The sequence below is a fragment of the Labrus bergylta genome, chromosome 15 (assembly GCF_963930695.1).
Source record: "Labrus bergylta chromosome 15, fLabBer1.1, whole genome shotgun sequence".
Classification (NCBI taxonomy): domain Eukaryota; kingdom Metazoa; phylum Chordata; class Actinopteri; order Labriformes; family Labridae; genus Labrus; species Labrus bergylta.
Window position 1 is genome coordinate 12,020,754 of NC_089209.1, and position 19,161 is coordinate 12,039,914.

At 41.6% G+C, this 19,161-nt stretch overlaps 1 protein-coding gene across 8 annotated transcripts in view; it reads left to right on the forward strand.

Annotated features, from left to right (window-relative positions):
* The window catches only part of utrn (utrophin), a 180,616-nt gene that overhangs the window by 52,430 nt on the left and 109,025 nt on the right, over positions 1 to 19,161 (forward strand). For all 8 annotated transcript variants that reach the window (XM_020632857.3, XM_065963756.1, XM_065963760.1 and 5 more), the window contains 17 exons: positions 163 to 327; positions 833 to 970; positions 1,070 to 1,165; positions 1,332 to 1,502; positions 2,277 to 2,449; positions 3,754 to 3,904; positions 5,085 to 5,260; positions 5,561 to 5,696; positions 6,181 to 6,330; positions 6,918 to 7,070; positions 7,180 to 7,281; positions 7,436 to 7,556; positions 8,034 to 8,245; positions 8,365 to 8,482; positions 9,312 to 9,517; positions 10,455 to 10,609; positions 11,090 to 11,279. In XM_020632857.3, coding sequence (XP_020488513.2) covers positions 163 to 327; positions 833 to 970; positions 1,070 to 1,165; positions 1,332 to 1,502; positions 2,277 to 2,449; positions 3,754 to 3,904; positions 5,085 to 5,260; positions 5,561 to 5,696; positions 6,181 to 6,330; positions 6,918 to 7,070; positions 7,180 to 7,281; positions 7,436 to 7,556; positions 8,034 to 8,245; positions 8,365 to 8,482; positions 9,312 to 9,517; positions 10,455 to 10,609; positions 11,090 to 11,279 — 2,613 coding nt within the window. The remainder of the gene's footprint in view (positions 1 to 162; positions 328 to 832; positions 971 to 1,069; positions 1,166 to 1,331; positions 1,503 to 2,276; positions 2,450 to 3,753; positions 3,905 to 5,084; positions 5,261 to 5,560; positions 5,697 to 6,180; positions 6,331 to 6,917; positions 7,071 to 7,179; positions 7,282 to 7,435; positions 7,557 to 8,033; positions 8,246 to 8,364; positions 8,483 to 9,311; positions 9,518 to 10,454; positions 10,610 to 11,089; positions 11,280 to 19,161) is intronic.

A 19,161-nucleotide genomic window follows, 5' to 3' on the forward strand; every position in this document is an offset into this window, starting at 1 on the left:
TTCAAGCTAAACCATTGACACAGCTTCTTTACCAAGAAGCGAGCACACATAATGCTCTTAAAGCGAATCTGAAATCGGCTTCAAAGATTTAGAGAGTGCCGCAGAGCAGACATTTGTTTTGCTTTGTTTTGACCTTGGGTTTGTTTTTGCTGCTTTCTAAAGGTCATTCACTGGCAGGAGGTCCAAACAGAGAGTGAAAATCAGACTCGTCCCACTGAGGCTCCGGTCCACAGTAAAGAGAAAGACCTTCAGGCAGAGCTGCAGGACACGCTAAGGGCTTTACAGCAGCAGCAGCAGGAACCAGGAAACGTCCTGGATGATGACAAGGTACACAGGGTCCTCTCTTACTTGCACCCTTTTTTTCCACTTTTATATTAATTTCTTTGAAGACGGATGAAAACTGATTAAAACAGTAATGCTAATGTTTTAGCAATGTGGAAAGGATACAAAGCCCTCACTACTTTTTTCCATTCATTTCATGCATTTCTGGCAAATTCCCAGAGACATTTGAAAATACACACAAACACATTTTCTTTCCTTGCTTGATTTTAATGAGATTCTTTATGAAGAATGGAGGCTATTTCAAGCTGCCACGATAAGACAAGCTTTGATTAGGCATTACAAGGCCTCACAAGCTTTGAATGAAATTTGTATCATTAAAGTTTATGATGTTAAACTCACTGCCTTAACAAGCACGAACAATCAGGATGCTTGGATTTTTGTTTTAAAATGTACATTTCCTGTGAAGTGTCTGCAGCACATCCATTCTCAACGCTGTTTTGTTGTGAACGTTTTTGAATTTGTCCCGTGTCTTTTTTTTTTTTTATACCAGATGGACGAGGAGAAAGCCAGCGTGGAGGACCTGCTGAGACGAGGAGAAGAACTGCTGCAGCAAACTTCAGACGTGGGTCAGACGGAGGAGCTGAGGCTTCTGCTGCTCCGGCTTCAAAGCCAGTATTCCACTCACAGGGTAAGAAGCATCAAAGGCTAAGTTTTGTCTCTCTTTAGCCTGGCTTATATATAGGAGAGTTTGTATTTTATTTTGTGTATGTTCCTCTTCTTGTTTTAGGACTTGAGGGTGGTACGGATCAGGCAGGTGGGAGTCTCTGTGGAGTCTTCTTCTACTCAAACAGTCACAGAGCAGACAGGAGAGTTACAAGCCGAGGTGAGGGATTCATTCACACAAGCATGTTTTAAGTACACAAAGATGCTAACTATGAAATCACTGAAGCACTTGGTTGTGTCTTTTGTAGTGTAAGTTCATTAAAGTGTGTCATTCTGTTATCACTCACCCCTATCCTGTGTTTCCTTTCTGCTCCTGTGTGGTGTAGGAGTTGTCGTCACCAAAGCGTAGCAGGGCTCCTTCATTGAGTCCCTCAGACTACCTGCTGGACATTAATAAAGTGCTCCTCGCCATGGCCGACAACGAGCTGCTTTTGAACTCCTCTGAGCTGAGCGGGGGGCTCTACGAGGACTTTTCAAGTCAAGAGGACACGCTGAGGGTGGGTTTCTCTCAAATGCCCAAACGCTGATATTGCAGCAGAAATGATCTGTGATCATGTGCCTACTTTGCTTTCTTAAGGTAGTTGTTGCATAGTTTAACAGGACAAAACAATATAGAGGCTTATTTTGCTGATATCAGTTCGTTGTAGAAATAAAAAACAGAAGCTAGCCTTACACCTTGGGGAGGTTGAAGTGTCTAAACTTTTAAAGCTTACAACAAGATTTTGTTTTGACTACTATTTTTAAAATGACCTTAAGATTATCTCTCAGAATTATAAATTATTAAAGCCCCTGTGGGGAGTTAAAGCTGCAGACTGCAGTTTCTGTATTTATTTATTTTTTTTACATTTTCAGTTGCAAAGATTCCAAATGATTGATGCATTGGACTAAAAGGATTTAATTTTTTTGGTCATAAAACACAACATGTTTACAAGTGAAGGGTGAGATCAGCAAAGACGTAAGAGGTACGGCTTTGTACACACTACAGGGGCTTGGACATCAACACACACTGACAGTTTCTCACAGGAGCGTTTAGGTCAATAGGACCTGATTCAACATGTCCTTTCTTTGGAAGTGATCAGCAAATTATTTTAATAATTTATCTGTCTAAGATAATTTGCTGCCATTGATGGAGTCATTTAAATTGTCTTTCCTGTTACGTTCAGGCAACATTCCCCCTGTGTGAAATTTTTTTTGCCAACTTTATCATCAGTGGTCTCCCCTTCCCTCGCTTATCTTTCTGCCACCTCTTTCCTGTATTTGTATTTTTACAGAATATCAAAGACAATCTGGAGCGTCTCGGTGAGCATGTCACAGGGATCCATGAGCGGCAGCCCGACGTGGTTTGTGACGCTAACCCTGCCGAGGTCGCCCAGATCGGAGACGCCCTCGTGCAGCTCAACTCGGAGTGGGACCGCATCAACCGCATGTACAACCACCGCAAGGGGTACGTGCAGCAACAGATCGCATCTGCAAGAAGTAGTGCTCAAATTAGAAAATAATCTCTCAGTGGCAACAGGGAGACAAGCAGCTATTATCAGATAAATATACATGGAGCTGTGGGGATGTTTAATGCAAGCTGTCAGCTCATCAGGAGACAACATGGACAATTTAAGAGATGGACCAGGACACACAATCAACACCCGACACTCTCACACTGACCTTGATTACTATCAAAACAAGCCCTTAGGCTCAAACACTCTCATGCCTTTTCACATATCCACTCACTCATTCACACTTAGGAATGCACACACACACACATTAGGTGACCTTGACCACCATCACAACAGTTCCTTAGGCATAAACAGTCTTCATTTGCTGAGCACTCTATACCCACATGCAAGAATAAATGAGTAAGCTAATTTTGTAGTTTGCAAACGAATGCTGATTCAATCAGTTTCTAATCACCGTAACCCGGGGACGCCATTATAAACAAAACAAAAGAATGAAGTGCACTTAGTCAGTTTTCTTATTTCCCTGCCTTGTCTCTCTGATCAGATCTGTTGCTCTACGAGCGATGCTGTGAGAGGAAACAACCCTCACGCGGACCATCAGTGTGATAAAGATCGGCTTTTTATATTAGCAGTTTCAGTAATCAGCTTCTCTGTCTGTGCTGATTTATTCATTGATGCGTTTTGAATTGTCCGGTGTTGTGTTGACATTTATGGCGTTTCATAGAGGTCAACTGAGCCACTTTCCTCATTTCAAATGAAGAATTTCACAAACGGTTAGTGCTATATTATCATAAGAGACAACAATTATTTACTTTCAAACCCTGTTCTTTAATAGGCCCACTTGACTTTGAAGAAGGAAATATATAAATTAGGAACAGTATATTTAGATTTTTTTTAAAGGAGGAATCATTCAAAAATCTAACCAGATTCTACGTTAATCATTCAAATTAAAAGTCTACTAAATAAGTTAAACTATAAGAGAGAGGCAATATATAGATATAGATATAGATATATAGATAGATAGGTGAGGAAGATAAAAACTTTAGCCCATTACACATCACCTCTTCAAGACTTGACTGACTGGTACGCCTCCATCCCCTCATCTACAATTTTGATGACACAGAGGTGTAATGGTGGGCAGAAGTTGTCAGTGGACTAAAAGGGGAGGCTTTTTCAGGTTTGACTTGAAGCAGTAATCATAATAGCCTTTATTAATACAGAAAAAGGTTTCTCTTGCTTTACTAGTTCCTCCAGGTTAATGTCTTGTTAAATGATTTTGCGTCTTGTTGTGTTGCAGGAACTATGACCGTGCTGTAGAAGAGTGGAGGCAGTTCCACTGCGACATGAATGACATGAGCCAGTGGCTGAGTGATACAGAAACACTGCTGTCTGAGAGCGTAGGCCCGGACGGACAGCTGGACCTGGAGTCTGCACGACAACATCAGGAGGTCAGTGAAGGGCAGAGGAGCACACAGAAGTCTGAATTTGTACGACAATGTATTATTTTAATTATTATTTAAAGACCCAAGGACAAGAGTAGAGACGCAAAGAGAACAAAATAACACCGTTTGGGGACAACTGAAATGAGAAAACTCCTCAAATATCACGTCAAAAAGTTCTTAAAAGGAAGCGTCCTCCTCTGAAACAGGACTGTCTATTTCTAGCAATTAACAATGCGCTTAAGTCTTATAGAGAAAATAATCCTTTAAATAACAATGATTTATTTATATATTTCCGTCCTCATGCTGAGGTTAAGAGCTTTATTAAAATTTCTTCTAAATTCTTGTATTTTTTACATGTTTTTATGGCCCTTTAGAAAACTTGCATCTGCTTGCATCATAATGATAATAAATACTAATAACTCCCATTATAAACCCACACCCTCTAACATGTTTTATTAGCTCAAAGCACGATCATCACCTTCCAAAGGCTGCTGTGGCAATGTGTTTGAAATGTAAGCAGCTCGATGGTGGGAAATGTTACAGAGATAATTGCATTTGTTCCCCTTGAGGGAAAGAAGTGGGTGCAATAATGTCCCTTGTAAACATACACACCGCACTTTAAAGTGTTCATTACGTAGAGCCAGAAACGAGACAAGTAAACTGAGGAGTAGCATGAGAAAGTGCTTCTCATTTTGCTCTGTTTAATTATCCTAGCAGCATTCTCGTCCTTGTTTGGGAAATTAAAATCTCTATGTCCACTATATATTAACACTGACAGCATTAGCACCATCAACAGCTTCATCAGTGGGATCTGAAAAGTCTGCGCTTCCCTCCATTATGTCCGACTCGTTCGCATGTTTTCACTGTTTCTGAGATAGAGACCAGGGATCAAGTGGCTGAGAATTGAGAGATAAATTAGCTGACTCACCCTTTAGCGGCCTTTACAAGCACTCTCCCTACTTTACAGGTCCGTCTTGGCAAGTTAGATCTCTCTTAGTGGAAGTAGAGCTTTGGCAGCTTAAATCGTGATTGGCTATAAATCACACCAGTGTGTCAATCACAGATATGCTTGGAGCGGTGGACTTGAGCAGAGGGATTTGGCCCTAAGTCATGCGGTTTATGCTGTTTGATTGATCCTCTTTTCCACCTTTTTTTTCTGTCGTTTATTCAATTGTATGTATTTCAGGAGCTGGAGGAAGGCCTTGCCAGCCACCAGCCCGTCATGGCCATGCTGACCCGCACAGGGGAGCAGATAACCAGGCAGCTGTCGTCTCCAGATGGATCCCTTCTCGAGGAGAAGCTAGACATCCTCTGTCAGCGTTGGAGAGCTGTCAATCGCGTAGTCCTTGAGCGACAGCGCAGGTAACCTCAACTAGGAAACACGAGATGTCCCTCCTCATATGTATTGAAAGGGCATGTGGTCATATTCTTATCATTGATGTGACTAGATTACATTTGGTTTTCAGAGTAAGATGTAGCAAACATCAACAACCTTATTTTTCTTTATCAGCGTTTGCCAGGTTAACATTATCAGTGTGGTCAATCAGTCTATAACAGTAATTTAAATGTAAATTCAGGATTAGGCCTGCAACCTGCGGGGGAAATAGAGATCCTAATCTGGGAACATAATGAAAGTGTGTGTTTGTGTGTTTGTGTTTGCAGACTGGCTGGAGGGGATCCGGCCCTGTCAGAGATGAAGAGGAGGCGCGAGGAGCTGGCCGTGTGGCTGCAGCAGACCGAAAACGCTGTCAGCTCCTTGCCTGTCACCGCCACTGATGAAAACCTCCGAGAGCTCAAGGTACGGCAGGAACTCAAACACGCTCGAGTTAGTGTGAATCCTTTGAGATTCTTCGTTTTGATCTAGAGGCTGGTGGAGTCAGCTGTTTTTCATGGTCAGCTCTAAAAGTGTAGGATTCTTATTTGTTCTTTTTTTTCCTGCCTGCTTCACTTTACTGACAAGTAAGCTCCCTGCTGCCAATCACAAGCAGAAACCCAACAACTTCGATCGAGGAAATACAATGCCTCAATGTTTTCAGTCTGCACTCCTTCCTGACAACAACCTCAGCCAGTCTCCTCCCCTGTGGAGACACATTGAAGAAAGTACAATACATCATATTATCTTGCTATATGGAGGAACTCTGTGTTGTGCTGCTGACCTTCACAATATACCTCATTGATTTCATTTTTACTTATTGTGCCCTCCTTTGTCAATACATCACCAAATCAATCCATCTTTGTGCCATTAAAGGTCAGGGCCTTTTATTTCCCCCTCTCTTTTGCAGGCCCTCGCAGAGGAAATGGATGCACACAATGAACGCCTCGGATGGCTAAACAAACACGCCCCCCACATCCTGGCCAGTCCCAGTGTGAGCCCTCAGAGCCGAGACCAGCATGTGGGCAAACTGAGAGCCATCAACCTGAACTGGAGCAAGGTGAGAGTCTTACCAACTGCATCCAAGCCATGTCTAACATTTTTTTTCAAGTAATAATGTTTTTATTTTATTTTATTTTTTATAAGAAAAAAGGAAAATGTTTTTTTTTTTTTTTTTAAATCAAATAATAAAAACAAGATAATGAAGAGAGAGGTATTACAACTTCTTACATAGGGTTTCATTAGTTAATAATCCTGCTCACTTCAGAGTTTTGTCTTGCTGAAAGGGAAAATGAACTTATTTTAAGGTTATTTTTAGGGCTTTAATAGATAGGACCGCTTAGGAGAGGAAGGAAATGTGTGGATAGAAAGTGGAGGATGACATGCACCAAATAGCATCAGAACCAGGAGTCAAACCTGCAACCAGTGCAAACGAGGACTGTAGCTTCTGCACATGGGGCATCCGCTCTACCAACTGGGCTAAACCAGTTCCCCAAAACCATCTTTTTGGAGTTAACATTTGAGTTTTATTACATTTATCCTACAGGCCACATCATCTCCTTTCCTTCCTTTTTTTTTGTCCCTATTCTTGTGCCTCTCCTACTCTCTAATTCTTTCCCTCATCTTTACACATCCTTTCCTCTGCAGGTGACGCATGAGCTGTTGGACAAAGTGGGGGAGGTGGAGGCCAACCTGCAGAGTCACGCCCAGTTCCAGGACCGGATGAACAGACTCACTGACTGGGTCGTCGTCACACATCAGACAATCGTGACCCGAGGACTGAACCAGAGCCAGGCACTGGTACATATGTCACAAGAAACAACACACATTACCTCACTGATGTAGCCATTCATCTCAGACACAAAATGTTGCACCTATGTTGTACCTAAACTGATCACACCTGTTGCAGGCTCTGGAGGCCTCCATGAGGGACAGGAAGAGAGACCTGGAGGATCTGTTGGCTCATTCTATAGATCTACAGAGACAACATCAGCTGTTGCCTCAGGAAAAGGTCTCGGCCTCAGCTTTACCTCTGATTAGCTCATTTTATTTTCTATGTTGTATTAAATTGTAATTAGCTGTTTTATAAAGCGAGAATATTCTCTGTTTCTTTGTGCTTTTAATTGATTATTTGTATTTTCTTGTGCATACATTCATGTGTATAGAGTGAGGTGGAGCAGCTGGCGGGTGATTGGAAAGCTCTGGATGTTCGACTAAGGGATTCTCTCCAGCCACCCGTCTCCCCGTGGATGCAGCACCAGCAGGTCGTCCAGCACCAGCAGCTGGGTAAAGATTTTGAGGAAATGCACTTATTAAAACTCGTGATTTCGCTCCTTTCTGCCTCACTAGCTGATGAAAAGTCTCAACACGATCCTAATGAGGTGTTGAGCCCTTTAATGAGAGACAGAAAATGAGAACATTAACAGGTAATATGAACATGCACTAGTACGAGAGGCTAATATGTGCTCGTTTCTGAATGTCTCAGCTAAATGTAGAGCATGGAAATGCATGATGAAACAACAAATAAGAGGTGAGCAACAAAGTCCTGGTTGTGCAACACTAAAAAACAAACCCTGGTGCCTCATTCATCATGATTTAGTGTGATGCCACTTTCCTCGGAGAGCTATTTGACAGCACCTCCTCTCTCACTCCAACATCTTTTAACGCTCATTGCATCATTTCCTTTTAATGAACTCTCAATATGTCGACACTGCTTCCCCTGAGTTCCCATGCTCTTTTTCTTTCCCCTCACCACTTCTCCAGTGTCTGTGGTCCCCTCAGCCGTGCAGATGGCCAGCCTGATGGACCCCCACCACCAAACCCCGCACACGCCGGACACCGTGGCACCCACCGACCTCAACGAGACGGCCACCGAGCTGGCAGACTGGCTCCTGCTCATCACACAGATGCTGAAGTCTAATATTGTGACAGTGGGGGACACGGATGAGATCAGGACCACTATGGGACGGCTTCAGGTAAGCAATAGGGTGTCGTGTGTGACAGTCGGCAGCTTATTATGTAAAATAAAAACTCTTTGAGCAATATTCTAGTATGTCTGACTGTGTGTGTGTGTGTGTATCTATTTTTCTGACAGGTGACAAAAAGTGACCTGGAACAGCGTCACCCGCAACTTGAAGACATTTTCACTTTGGCACAGAACATCAAAAACAAAACCTCCAATCTGGATGTGCGCACATCTATTACAGAAAAACGTACGTGTTAAGCATGATGTTCCCACTTGGAAGTTGCTGAATAGTCAGTTTTCTTATTTTAATTCATATATTTCTAACATTTTATTTAATTCACTGCATTTTTCTTGAACAACTCTGAAAATGTTTTCTGTCTATTAGTTCCTTAGAAAGTACTTTAGGCTGCGTGATGAAGTTTTGTTGAGTTTTAATCAAAAGAAAGATAGCCCAAAAAGAGAAAAAGAAACTTTGGAGCAAATATCCTTTTTGTGGCTTTATTGTACTGATAGTTCAGTGGATAGAGTCAGAAATCCGGGAGAGAGAGAGAGAGAGTGGGAAATGACATGAAGGAAAGGAGCCACAGATCGGATTTGAACCTGGGCTGCCTGCTTTGAGGACTATAGCCCCCTGTAAATGCAAGGTGTTCCTGAAGGCTTTACAAATCTGAATATTTGTATAGTTTGCGTGCACTAACGACTAGGCTACTGGCGCCCAAACTCAAAGTATCTTTTTTTCATTTTATTCAGTTTTCCCTATGGTGCTTAAGAAAATGATGAGTGGGGCGCTGGTGGTGCAGTGGTTAGTCCGTGCGCCCCATGTATGGAGGCTGTCGTTCCCCACTCTCTCTCCCTGATTCTATCCACTCTCCTATCTATCCATTAAAGGCACAAAAAGCCCAAAAATAAATCTTTAAATAAATATAGAAAATGATGAGTGTATTTTTTTATTTTTTATTTTTACATCTTTTTTGTGTTTTACAGTGATCACAAAAAAATCTGGTGTTTAAAGATCCCTCATTACTTTTGCATTTAAAGTGACCTTCTCTTGTACACACATCTATCTGTGTCACTAGTTGAGAGGGTACGCAGCCAGTGGGACAGCACTCAGCATGGCGTCGAGGCACGGCTCCAGCAGCTGGACAACATGATTGGCCACAGCAACCAGTGGGAGGAGCAGAGGAAGGAGGTGAACGCTGTGATTGGGCACAACGAAGGACGATTCCACAACCTTCTTCAGCAGTCCAGAGATCCCCTGACTAAACAGCTTGCTGACAACAAGGTTAGGGAGAAAGTTTCACCTCTAAACTTCATCTCCATGTACTCTGTGTGTCTCATGCCTGTCCTTCTGTGTCCCTGTCATTATAGTGAGCTCATGGGAGTCATGTACTCATGGGAGTTTGTCTGCTCATTCTCCTAATAGAGAGGAAATTCTTAAACCAAACCAAACTTTATAAATTACTAAAACTACTTTGTACAGCTGTATAGGTGTGTAAAAGGTGGGAATGAATAAATGACCTTTCTGTAGCCTCACTATGAACCTTAATAACATCCATCCGCCCACATCATCCATCATTTTAATTAGAAATGATGAGAGTTTCTGGGAAATAACTAAGCCACATGATTGTGTGTGACTCATTACAATAATCAAACACTAGAGGGCAACTGAGTTTAACAGAATCCAGCATGTCAGATACACATGTCTGCTCCTGCTTTGTGTGGTCTTGTAATGAGGAGTAATGGTCCATCAGGAATCATCATGTAGTGTACCTGTTTTTGTTAGAAAAACAGAAGCCTGGGGGTCAAATATGGATATTTGTTGAAGCTTGATTTAAAATAATATTCTAGCCTCATGAATAACAGTTGAATCTTATGTAAACTTTATAATTAAGTCGAGGTTAAAACACCAATGTCAGATGGCTTAGTGGTACAAAAACAAAATTCTTTGTTTTCAGCGCCTGAAGTTTAATTTAACTGCTTAATTTAGATAATAGGTCATTAATATTCTTGAAGAGCAATTTATCTAACTCAAGCAGATACCAGCGCACAATAAATAGAGAAAAACAGTGCATGCAAATAAAAAACCAAGCCCCCCCATCCAAAAAAAAAAACAGTGCTGTGAGCAGTGCCCTTCACAGTGACACGTACAGGCTGAGTCACATCTGTCACATTCTCAGTGTCACCATGATCCTAATGCCTCCGTGTTGATCGTTTTATAGGCGTTCCTCCAAGACCTGGGCCGAGGCCAGGCTGCAGTCGGGGCCTTCAACGAGCTGTCCAGTCGTCTTCTCCAGGAATATTCTACCGACGACACCCGTAGGATCAAAGAGGTCGCAGACGCACACAATGCTGCATGGAACAGCATCAACAACAGGTGATCATTCACTCACCTATTAACCCGTGCACATGGTTTAATTGGGTTGCATGATGGGCTGATAACTGCTGTCTCTATCTTATCATGTTTATCACAAGGCTGTGTTGAATTCTTAATTCTGATTGGTCAATCACAGCATTTTAAGCTCAGCAATTTGTCTTTAGCAGACTTCTGATTTGTTAAGACTTAAGAGGACTTACGCAGCAGAGAGGAAAAAGCTAAAGAGGTGATAATAATAAATTCACAGCAAGTGGAACATCATTGGGATATGACAGTGTGTAAAGACTGTGAAAGAAAATGTCAACTTTGACAGTGTCAAGGCATTGGCTTCTGTATATGCCGGCCTGCTCTAATGACTTAGATTAAACCAGCATCCCAATGGGGCTAACTTTTCCTAGCTGAACATATTAAGTACATCAATAAAACTATTTGAGTGTTTTTTTTGATGCATAGTCTTACACTTGAACCATCGATCCACAGAGCGAGTGACCGTCACGCCCAGCTGGACAGTGACCTGAAGGGCCTGCAGATGTCCCTCAGGGAGCTTGAGTCCTTCCTCAAATGGCTCCAGGAGGCAGAGACGACCGTCAACGTTCTGGCCGACGCCTCCCAGAGGGAAGACATGTCGCAGGACTCCGCCCACGCCAAGGAGCTGAGGCTACAACTGGAGGTAGGGCTAAACAAAACAAAAAAAACAGACAGGGTTACCGTGTGTGAAAGAGTGTGTGTATGCAATCTATTCACAGGTGCTAGCCTATTATCTCAGTGTCATCCTTCATTAATGTATCCTTCACCAATAGAAAAGAAGCAGCTGTGTGTGTGTGTGTGTGTGTGTGTGTGTGTGTGTGTGTGTGTGTGCGTGTGTGTGTGTGTGTGTGTAAGCTGCTTGTTTAAGGTGTGTGAGTGGGTGGGCACACAGAGGGCAGGTGAGTGCTTGTATGCATCAAGCGCGGCTCATTGATCCTCTTTTCCTATGCTGCTTAGGAATTCTGTGTCTGTGTGTGTGTGTGTGTGTGTGTGTGTGCATCTGTGGGTGTTTGCACTCACTAGCTTGTCATTTACCCAGACTTCTTGGCAGGGACCTGTTGAAACACATCATCTTATATTTTATTCAACATTTTAATACCCAAAACCGCTTCACCTTAACCTTTCAAAAGATCAAACAGACAATCATCTTCTTTTTTTGACATCCTGCTCAAGTTTAAAAGTCTTTTTCTTTTACATTCTTTGTCTGTCGGTCTTGCCCTCTCAGATTCTTCACTGAAGTACTTTGATTCACACAACTTCCTTTTTTTTTTGCCAAATGATTTGACACAAAGTGTGTGTATCTATGTCCTTGTCGCTGAGAAAATGCTGCATTGTCATACCTCTCCTAGAATCGAACGCCACCATCCAATAACAACGTCTTATCCTTCATTTTCTTGAATACGACGGTGCTTCTACGACCGTTTGTGTTAAAATATTTTTATACAGGCCAAGGTTAGAGGAAAAAGTGATTCACAGAGTCACAACATGAGTGCGCACAGAGATTTCTGAGAATTAATCTACTCGTTGCAAATGTGACGCAAAGAGATTTTGAAGCTCATTGTTGATACCGAACTGGATTAAGTTTTTTTTAGTTTGAAAGAAATAGGTATAATTATACATCATCTGCCTGTTATTGTAATCTTTATTTGTTTCATTATGAGCCCTTTTTAAAAGTGGAAAACGACACATTCTTTTTTTCTACTATTATATTTTATCTCTAAAACGTGTGTCAGGGTCATCTCAAAGGTCAAGTGTGTGGTCAGTGATATTTAAAAAAAAAAAGAGCTGAAGTTTGATTTAAGTTACAGTTAGAAGATCACATCTAGAGCCGCAACATATCTGTGCATCTTTCCAAACTGGATCGGCCATCGTTTGACTTTTTATTTATTTTTTTAGATATTTTTTTGTGCCTTTTATGTGAGAGAGAGAGCAATGAAAGGAGCCACAGGTCGGATTCGAACCCGTGCCGCCCGCTTGGAAGACTACAGCCTCCATACATGGGACGTGTGCTCTAACCACTGCGCCACCAGTGCCCCATCATTGTTTGACTTTTAATCTTTTTTTTTTTCTGAGTACGGTGTAAAGATTGTCATTGATTGCACTCAGGCCTAGAAAGTGGGATAATGAAACAGACTGTGTGTGTCTCTCAAACTCTATTATTAACTCACGATGACTGTGCTGCCACTTTTCAGTGTCGAGTTACTTTAATCACAAATTTGGCCACAGGCCGCTGTCACACTGACTGTTTTCATATTAAACTCATAGTTGTTGAGTGGTGGGGCACAGTGAAGAAAACAAACGGAGCATGTTAGTGAATTTTCCTGAAAATGTAGAAGCTGATTTAAAAAAAAACAATCAAAACAAGTTTTGCTGTAATGGTGTAAGTTTGCACATGACTGCAACAATGTAGGTGTCCTTATGGATAAAAATGCACACAGTCACACTGATATAATATCATTATATTCAGGCTGTTGTTTTCTTTTTGTGTTGTTCTAATGCTGTTGTTTGGATAGTGCGGCTGTACGCCACGTTAAATGCTTTAACCACTTCCAGGGTCAGTGGGGGTCACCAGTCTCTGGCACCCTTAATTTGGGGTCGGTGAAAATTTTGGGAACCCCTGGACTAGACCACAGGATTCTCCAACACAAATTGTCCATTTGAAAGTTGAAACATGTTTAGAAATATTTATTTTTTCTTTCTCACTGACAGTGAGGTGAAAATATTGATACGCATATTATGTTTGTCTGTTTGATATGAGGCAACAGTCAGGGTCTGATTTATTTGGCTTAGCCTAGCATTTAATACCATAACGGGTTGAACAGCAAGCCTTATCTCTGTTTGAATTAAATTTGTAATTTGATTGTCTGTCATTGAAGTACTGCTAAAGCCATGAGGTGATTTGCAAACCATCGTGCAAAAGAAAGCAATCAAAGAAACGCCTGAATGAAACATTTTAGCACCAAACTCCCTGTAGATCCAAAATTCTGTTGTATTGATTGTTTGTGTGTGGGTTAAAAAAAACAACCTCTCAACTGAAGAGCTTTTGAAGGTTGATTTCTGGTTTTTGACGAGAGCAAAGCTAGCAGACCTTTCGTAATAATCATTTTCGACTTTTCCATGACTCACTTTCCAAGGTTCAATCCATGATACTCATATAAACATTTAAATTGGTTTACGGTACTTTAATACTTTTTTCATGATTATTTCATCCTCGTTACAGGTCATTTGATAGAAATACATCAAAGCATTATATGCTGTTTAATATTGTGTTCTAATTTTATGTTATATAAGAGAATAGTTTCTTTTTTTTTTTAATTTAAGCAAATTCAGTGTAAATGCATTCTTGTGGAGGAGCAGCTGTGCTGTGCTCATTAGGGTATTTAGGTGTGCAGTAGTTCATTAAAATCAAACACACTGAAGGGGTGATTAACTTGTGAATAGTGGTGCATAAGCAATCTTCTTGTAGTGTATAATTAGAGAAGCTCACTATAATGAGAGCTTGTATGTGGTACATGTATGTATTGGTCACATGACACAATAGATATGCAGACAAATTGAAAAGTAAAGGAATCAAGTATCAAGCACATGGAGCTGAAACTTTCACGTTCGGCTCTCAGCATTACAATTAACATGTACCTGCGTGTGTGTGTGTGTGTGTGTGTGTGTTTGTGGACAATAGCAGGGTGAGCAGTAAGTACTTACACCCTACAACCTCTTATAGTGCATACCTGCTACTGACAGCGCCTTTATGACTGAGCTGACAACACACTCTTGCTTTGTGATTTCCTGTGAAGCAGAGTCGATGCTGTGTGGAATGAGTGAAACGGATGCTGTAGCCAGTTAAACCTTGTCTAAACAGAGCCCTTCAATAAGCTCATCATGATCCCCTTTTCACAGTGACCGTGTGTGCATGAGCCTGTCGATAAATGACAGTCACTCTAGGCTGGGTGTGCAGGGTAATCTGCATGTCGGTTTAAAGGAATTTATCTGTGTGTTTATCCTCCCTGATTTGGAGTTTATCTGTAAAAAAGAGACAATGCAATAGGAGCAAGTGCTGTATTGAAAACTGAAGAGCCACAACAAGTACTCTATGTGTCAGCGTGTGCTTATTTTAAATGTATGACTCATATTTACGGGGAACAGTCGATGTGAGGCGAGCTGCTCCTGGGTGATACAGAGGTTTTCATCCTCTTTTCAAATAAATGCCTCTCGTCTTGCGGTCGGGAGAAAGAAAGAGAGTATTTTTTTTATTTTTTTTTAGCAGCACTTCAAATAAAAGTCAACAGAGAGAGTCAGAGGCAACATGAATAGGCTGAAAAATAACCACCTGTGTGTAACACTGTGTGGTCAGAAGCTCTGTAGGAGCTGATGCTTTATGATAATCTCTGCTGATTGTGCACCTACTCTGATTTTACGTGACTCTCTTTTTATTATCCAACGTCTCCTGCTGCATCTCTGGATGTCATCACTCTGGTACTTGTGTGATTCATTTTCTGAAGGTTTAGACGGTTTCTGCACCGGGAAAAAAAAGGGGCTTAGAAGCCTTTTTTTTTTTTTTAACCTTGACCTTTCTTGCCTACCTTCTCTCCCACTTCTCTACTTTCCTCAGTTGTCCTTCTCCAAATTTCATATTTTGTGACAGAAGAAGGAAGTGGATTTAAACAGTGGATTGCCTCATATATGCAGTTTTGCTAACAGCCAGCAGGAGGCTACTCATGCTAAAGGAGTACAATTATAAAGTCTATCAGAAAATGGCCTTTCTTTTCACTTGAGCTTTTACCTGAGTTTATCCTTCAATATAGCACAGTGTTAAAGTACAAAAGCTGTTCCCATTTAGATTACATCTCAAATAGTGTCAACCCTTTTATCCAAATCTGGTCACGTCTGGGACCAAACCAAGAAAGCAACATCCAAAACACTAAACTCAATTGTCCGTAAACCAATGGAGGACATCCCAGTTGTTATGTCCATTTGTCAATAGACTGGAAATCATTGATGACGGAGATTTTCCAAATTCATCCAAATATATTATTAAACAAATGTCATTTTTGATTTTAATAGTGAATGTAAAACACGCTTATTAGAATTTTAAAGAAGCTGCTTTGCAGATCTGTTTTGTTGTTTTTGGCGACACCTATGGCAGTAAGTGGTAATTGCATGTGTGATTTTTGACATTGACCTTAGTAACTGTTTCCTTACATTGCCAGCAGAGTCTGGATTTCTTCAGGGTTCATACACTTAATCACCATTATGTGACCTTAATCTGCGAATGGTTGTAACTTTAAACAAATGTATTAGCCTAATTTAATTTAATTTAATTTAATTTCAGCAATTTGTGTGGATTTTTCTTATTGAAGTGCTACCTCTTATGCTGTCAAGGCTTGTGATTTTGACCTTAAATGATCTTTATTATGAATCCAATTACTAATCTTTTATTGGAGTCGTGATTCTACCCGGCAAGTGTTGCTCTGACTGCCAGTTCATTAAATTGCCAAGTCAGAAAATGAATGGTATGTTTACCTCCAGGGTCTCTAGTCTTGAAATAAATCCTCCCTTTTTGTAACTGTATTGTGTGTGTGCATCTCATTAGTGCACCTAGCTCTCCTTCAGCCTCCCTCTATCACTGTTACTCTCGCTCGCTCTCTCGCTCTGTTACGCTGCCTCTCTCTGTCTGTCTCTCTCTCATTGATCTGTTTGTTGCCTCGCGTAATGTCATTCTCCCCTCACGGTGGAGGCAGTGTTTGTCGTCTCTTACACCGCCGCTTTTGATCTCCCTCTGTCCTTCTTCTCCTCTGTGCTTTCTCTCTCTCTCTCCTACTCTTACTCGTTCCCTCTCTCTCTCTCTCTCTCTCTCTCTCTGTCTCTCTCCGGCTCACCGGCAGTAAAAAGTGAACCGCGTTAGAACCAGCTTCTCCTCTCCTGTTCTCTTCTCATCCAGTGCAACTCGTGCCTTCCTCTCTGCTTCTCTTTCCCTTTTTTTTTGTGTCACTCTCCCCTTCCTCTTCTCCATCATTTCCTTTTTCTCTTGGTCACCCTCCTCTGACTCTGCAGGGTGCCGTCACAAGTGTTTGGTGTGATTCTCTTCTTCTTCTTCCGCGGTTGGGTTGCGCGTGTGAATGTCCGCGTGGAGGAGAAAGTGAGTGTTTCGTCTTGTCCTGCTCGCCTGCAACATTGTGTGTGTGTTTGTGTGTGCATGCTGAGTGCTGAGAAATAGAGTGTTTGTAAAGAGAGAGAGAGAGAACTGAGTACTTTCTGTGTGTTGCGCGTGTGTATATGTGACAAAACATGGGGGCATGCTGAGCTGAGTACTCTGCCGAGTGTGCGTGAGTGTAGTTTTTTTTCCTCTCTCTCTCTCTCTTTGTGCATGTGTGTGTGTGTGCTCATCACGTCAGCTTGGCTGGGGTCTGGACGGCAGGCTAGGGAGGAGAGGGAGAGAGGGAGAGGGAGAACAATATGAGCGTGGTAGGGCAGTGCTAGCATGCGGACCAGGAGCAGGCTGCTGCAGACTTGTAGCAGTCTTAAGATGATGGCCATGGTCCGGACCTCCCTCCAGAAAGTGGTGGTCTTCTTACACAGGCTCCAGAGGATGGCCATCTCCTCGCCCCGCTACCAGAAACTCTGCAAGGTATGTGGTCACCTGAAGAGTGAGAGAAGCTGGCTGCAGGACTGAGAGTTTCTGTTTTTTTTTAAATTTTATTTCTTTCCTTCTTTCTCCTGATGGACACCTGCTTTTTAAGTTCTACTTATGTGGGATTTTGTTGGATTTTACTTTCTTTATGCATGAGTCTGCTTTATGCTTATTATTATTATTATTGTTAATTGTGTTTGTTTTTAAGCAGATGACATCAAAGTTTTTGCTTCTGAGTGGAATTTTTTTTCAGTTCAACTGTCCGTCTTAAAGCAGCCAATCTTACCTCATCTAATGTTTTTCCTCTTTTGTTTGTTTTTTTACTCAATACTCATGTGATCATTGTCAGGACATTCTGTTTGAGGTGATGTTGTTTGTAGAGAATCAGTCACCTCCACACAGTTTGGCATTTTAAATATAAACCAGCCTGACTTTTTGACTTTTTGCACTTTTGGCATCTTTTCTTCCAGAACATGACATGGTGTGTTGTGTGTGTGTGTGTGCGTGTGTGTGTGTACGCTTTATGTTTCCGTCTGCAGATTGTACCCTTTGAAGGGAGTTTTGGCTTTGTAGTCATGCAGCAGAAACTAGCAAAGTGGAAGAAGAAGAAGATGATGTTTTGTGTTGTTTTTAAGTGAGTGGTAAAACTGTTTTTTTTGGGGGGTTCATTTGGGGACATGTGGGAATATTTTTGTGGGTGAAACTTTCTTGAGAGAGATTGTTTGAAATCACGGACACCTCAACTACAAGACAAAATAGATAAACTGTCACAAGATGTTGTAATTTCTGATAAAAAAAACAAAAAAAACACCTGTGTTGATCATTGAGCTTTATGGATTTCACCTAAGAGAAAATAAACTTCTGACTTTTGGTGGAATAGTTATGTTGTGCAACTCTTGATCATTACTGTCCCTGTTGTGTTGCACAGCATTGACCCGTTGTCAGTGAGAGGGGCAGAGGGAACCAGCTGTGTAGATCTGACAGTGAGAGACTTAATGCTCTGACTGCTCGCCAGCATCAATCATGCCTTGACAAACATGTGGCAGTTGGACTTAATCCACTCTTAATCCATAAACCCTTCTTTCCTAAGTGCTTGGCTCTTACTCTATCGCGTGTGTTCGGTTCTTTTTCATTCTTTTCTGCCTTTCGTCTTTGCCAAAGCGTGATCAGTGTGCAGGGTTTTTTTTTACTTTATTTTATAGGATTTGCATGTCTGGCTTTGTTCTTAGAAAAGTAGAACTGGAAGTGGAAAGGAATAGAGAGCATGAGACTTACTGAAAAATGAAGTGTATAAGGGAGTGATAAACAGAGCATTAGTCATGAATGATTTTCCCGCCTTTTCTCAGTTATTTATCTATCAAGTTCTTTTGCTTGTGTAACCAACTCACGGCCAAATGAGTGAATCAGATCCTTTCTTCCGTCATGCATTTGTATCTTCAACAGAAACTCTTCCTCTTTCTTTACATAGTAAACTTTTAACAGTGGAGTTGAAACACTTGTGGTATCTGTTAAGCCATCCTTAGTAGCCTTACTTCCTCCTTACCTGACGGAACGATGCATCAGTCATACCACACTCGATTACCCTCCCCTGGGTTGCATCGGTCATTCCAGTTTTGGTTTGGCCCTCCCTCAGGGGCATCAGTAATGCCGGGCTTGTCCTGCCTCCCCGGGGTGTGTTTGCTCGCTGCCAGACTGTAACAGTGACTTCTCCATGATGGATTTGCTCGGGGCTCAACCTCTGGGGTCCAGCCATTCTTTCTGCTCCAGGAAAGCGCTTGTTCTGAAACAGCCCAACCGGCTTTTGTCTGATTCAGGACAATAAGCACTAAAAATAATCTAGTTCCCCTTCTTAAGCAGATTTATATTGATTAATACTAAATCTAACCGCTGTAATTAC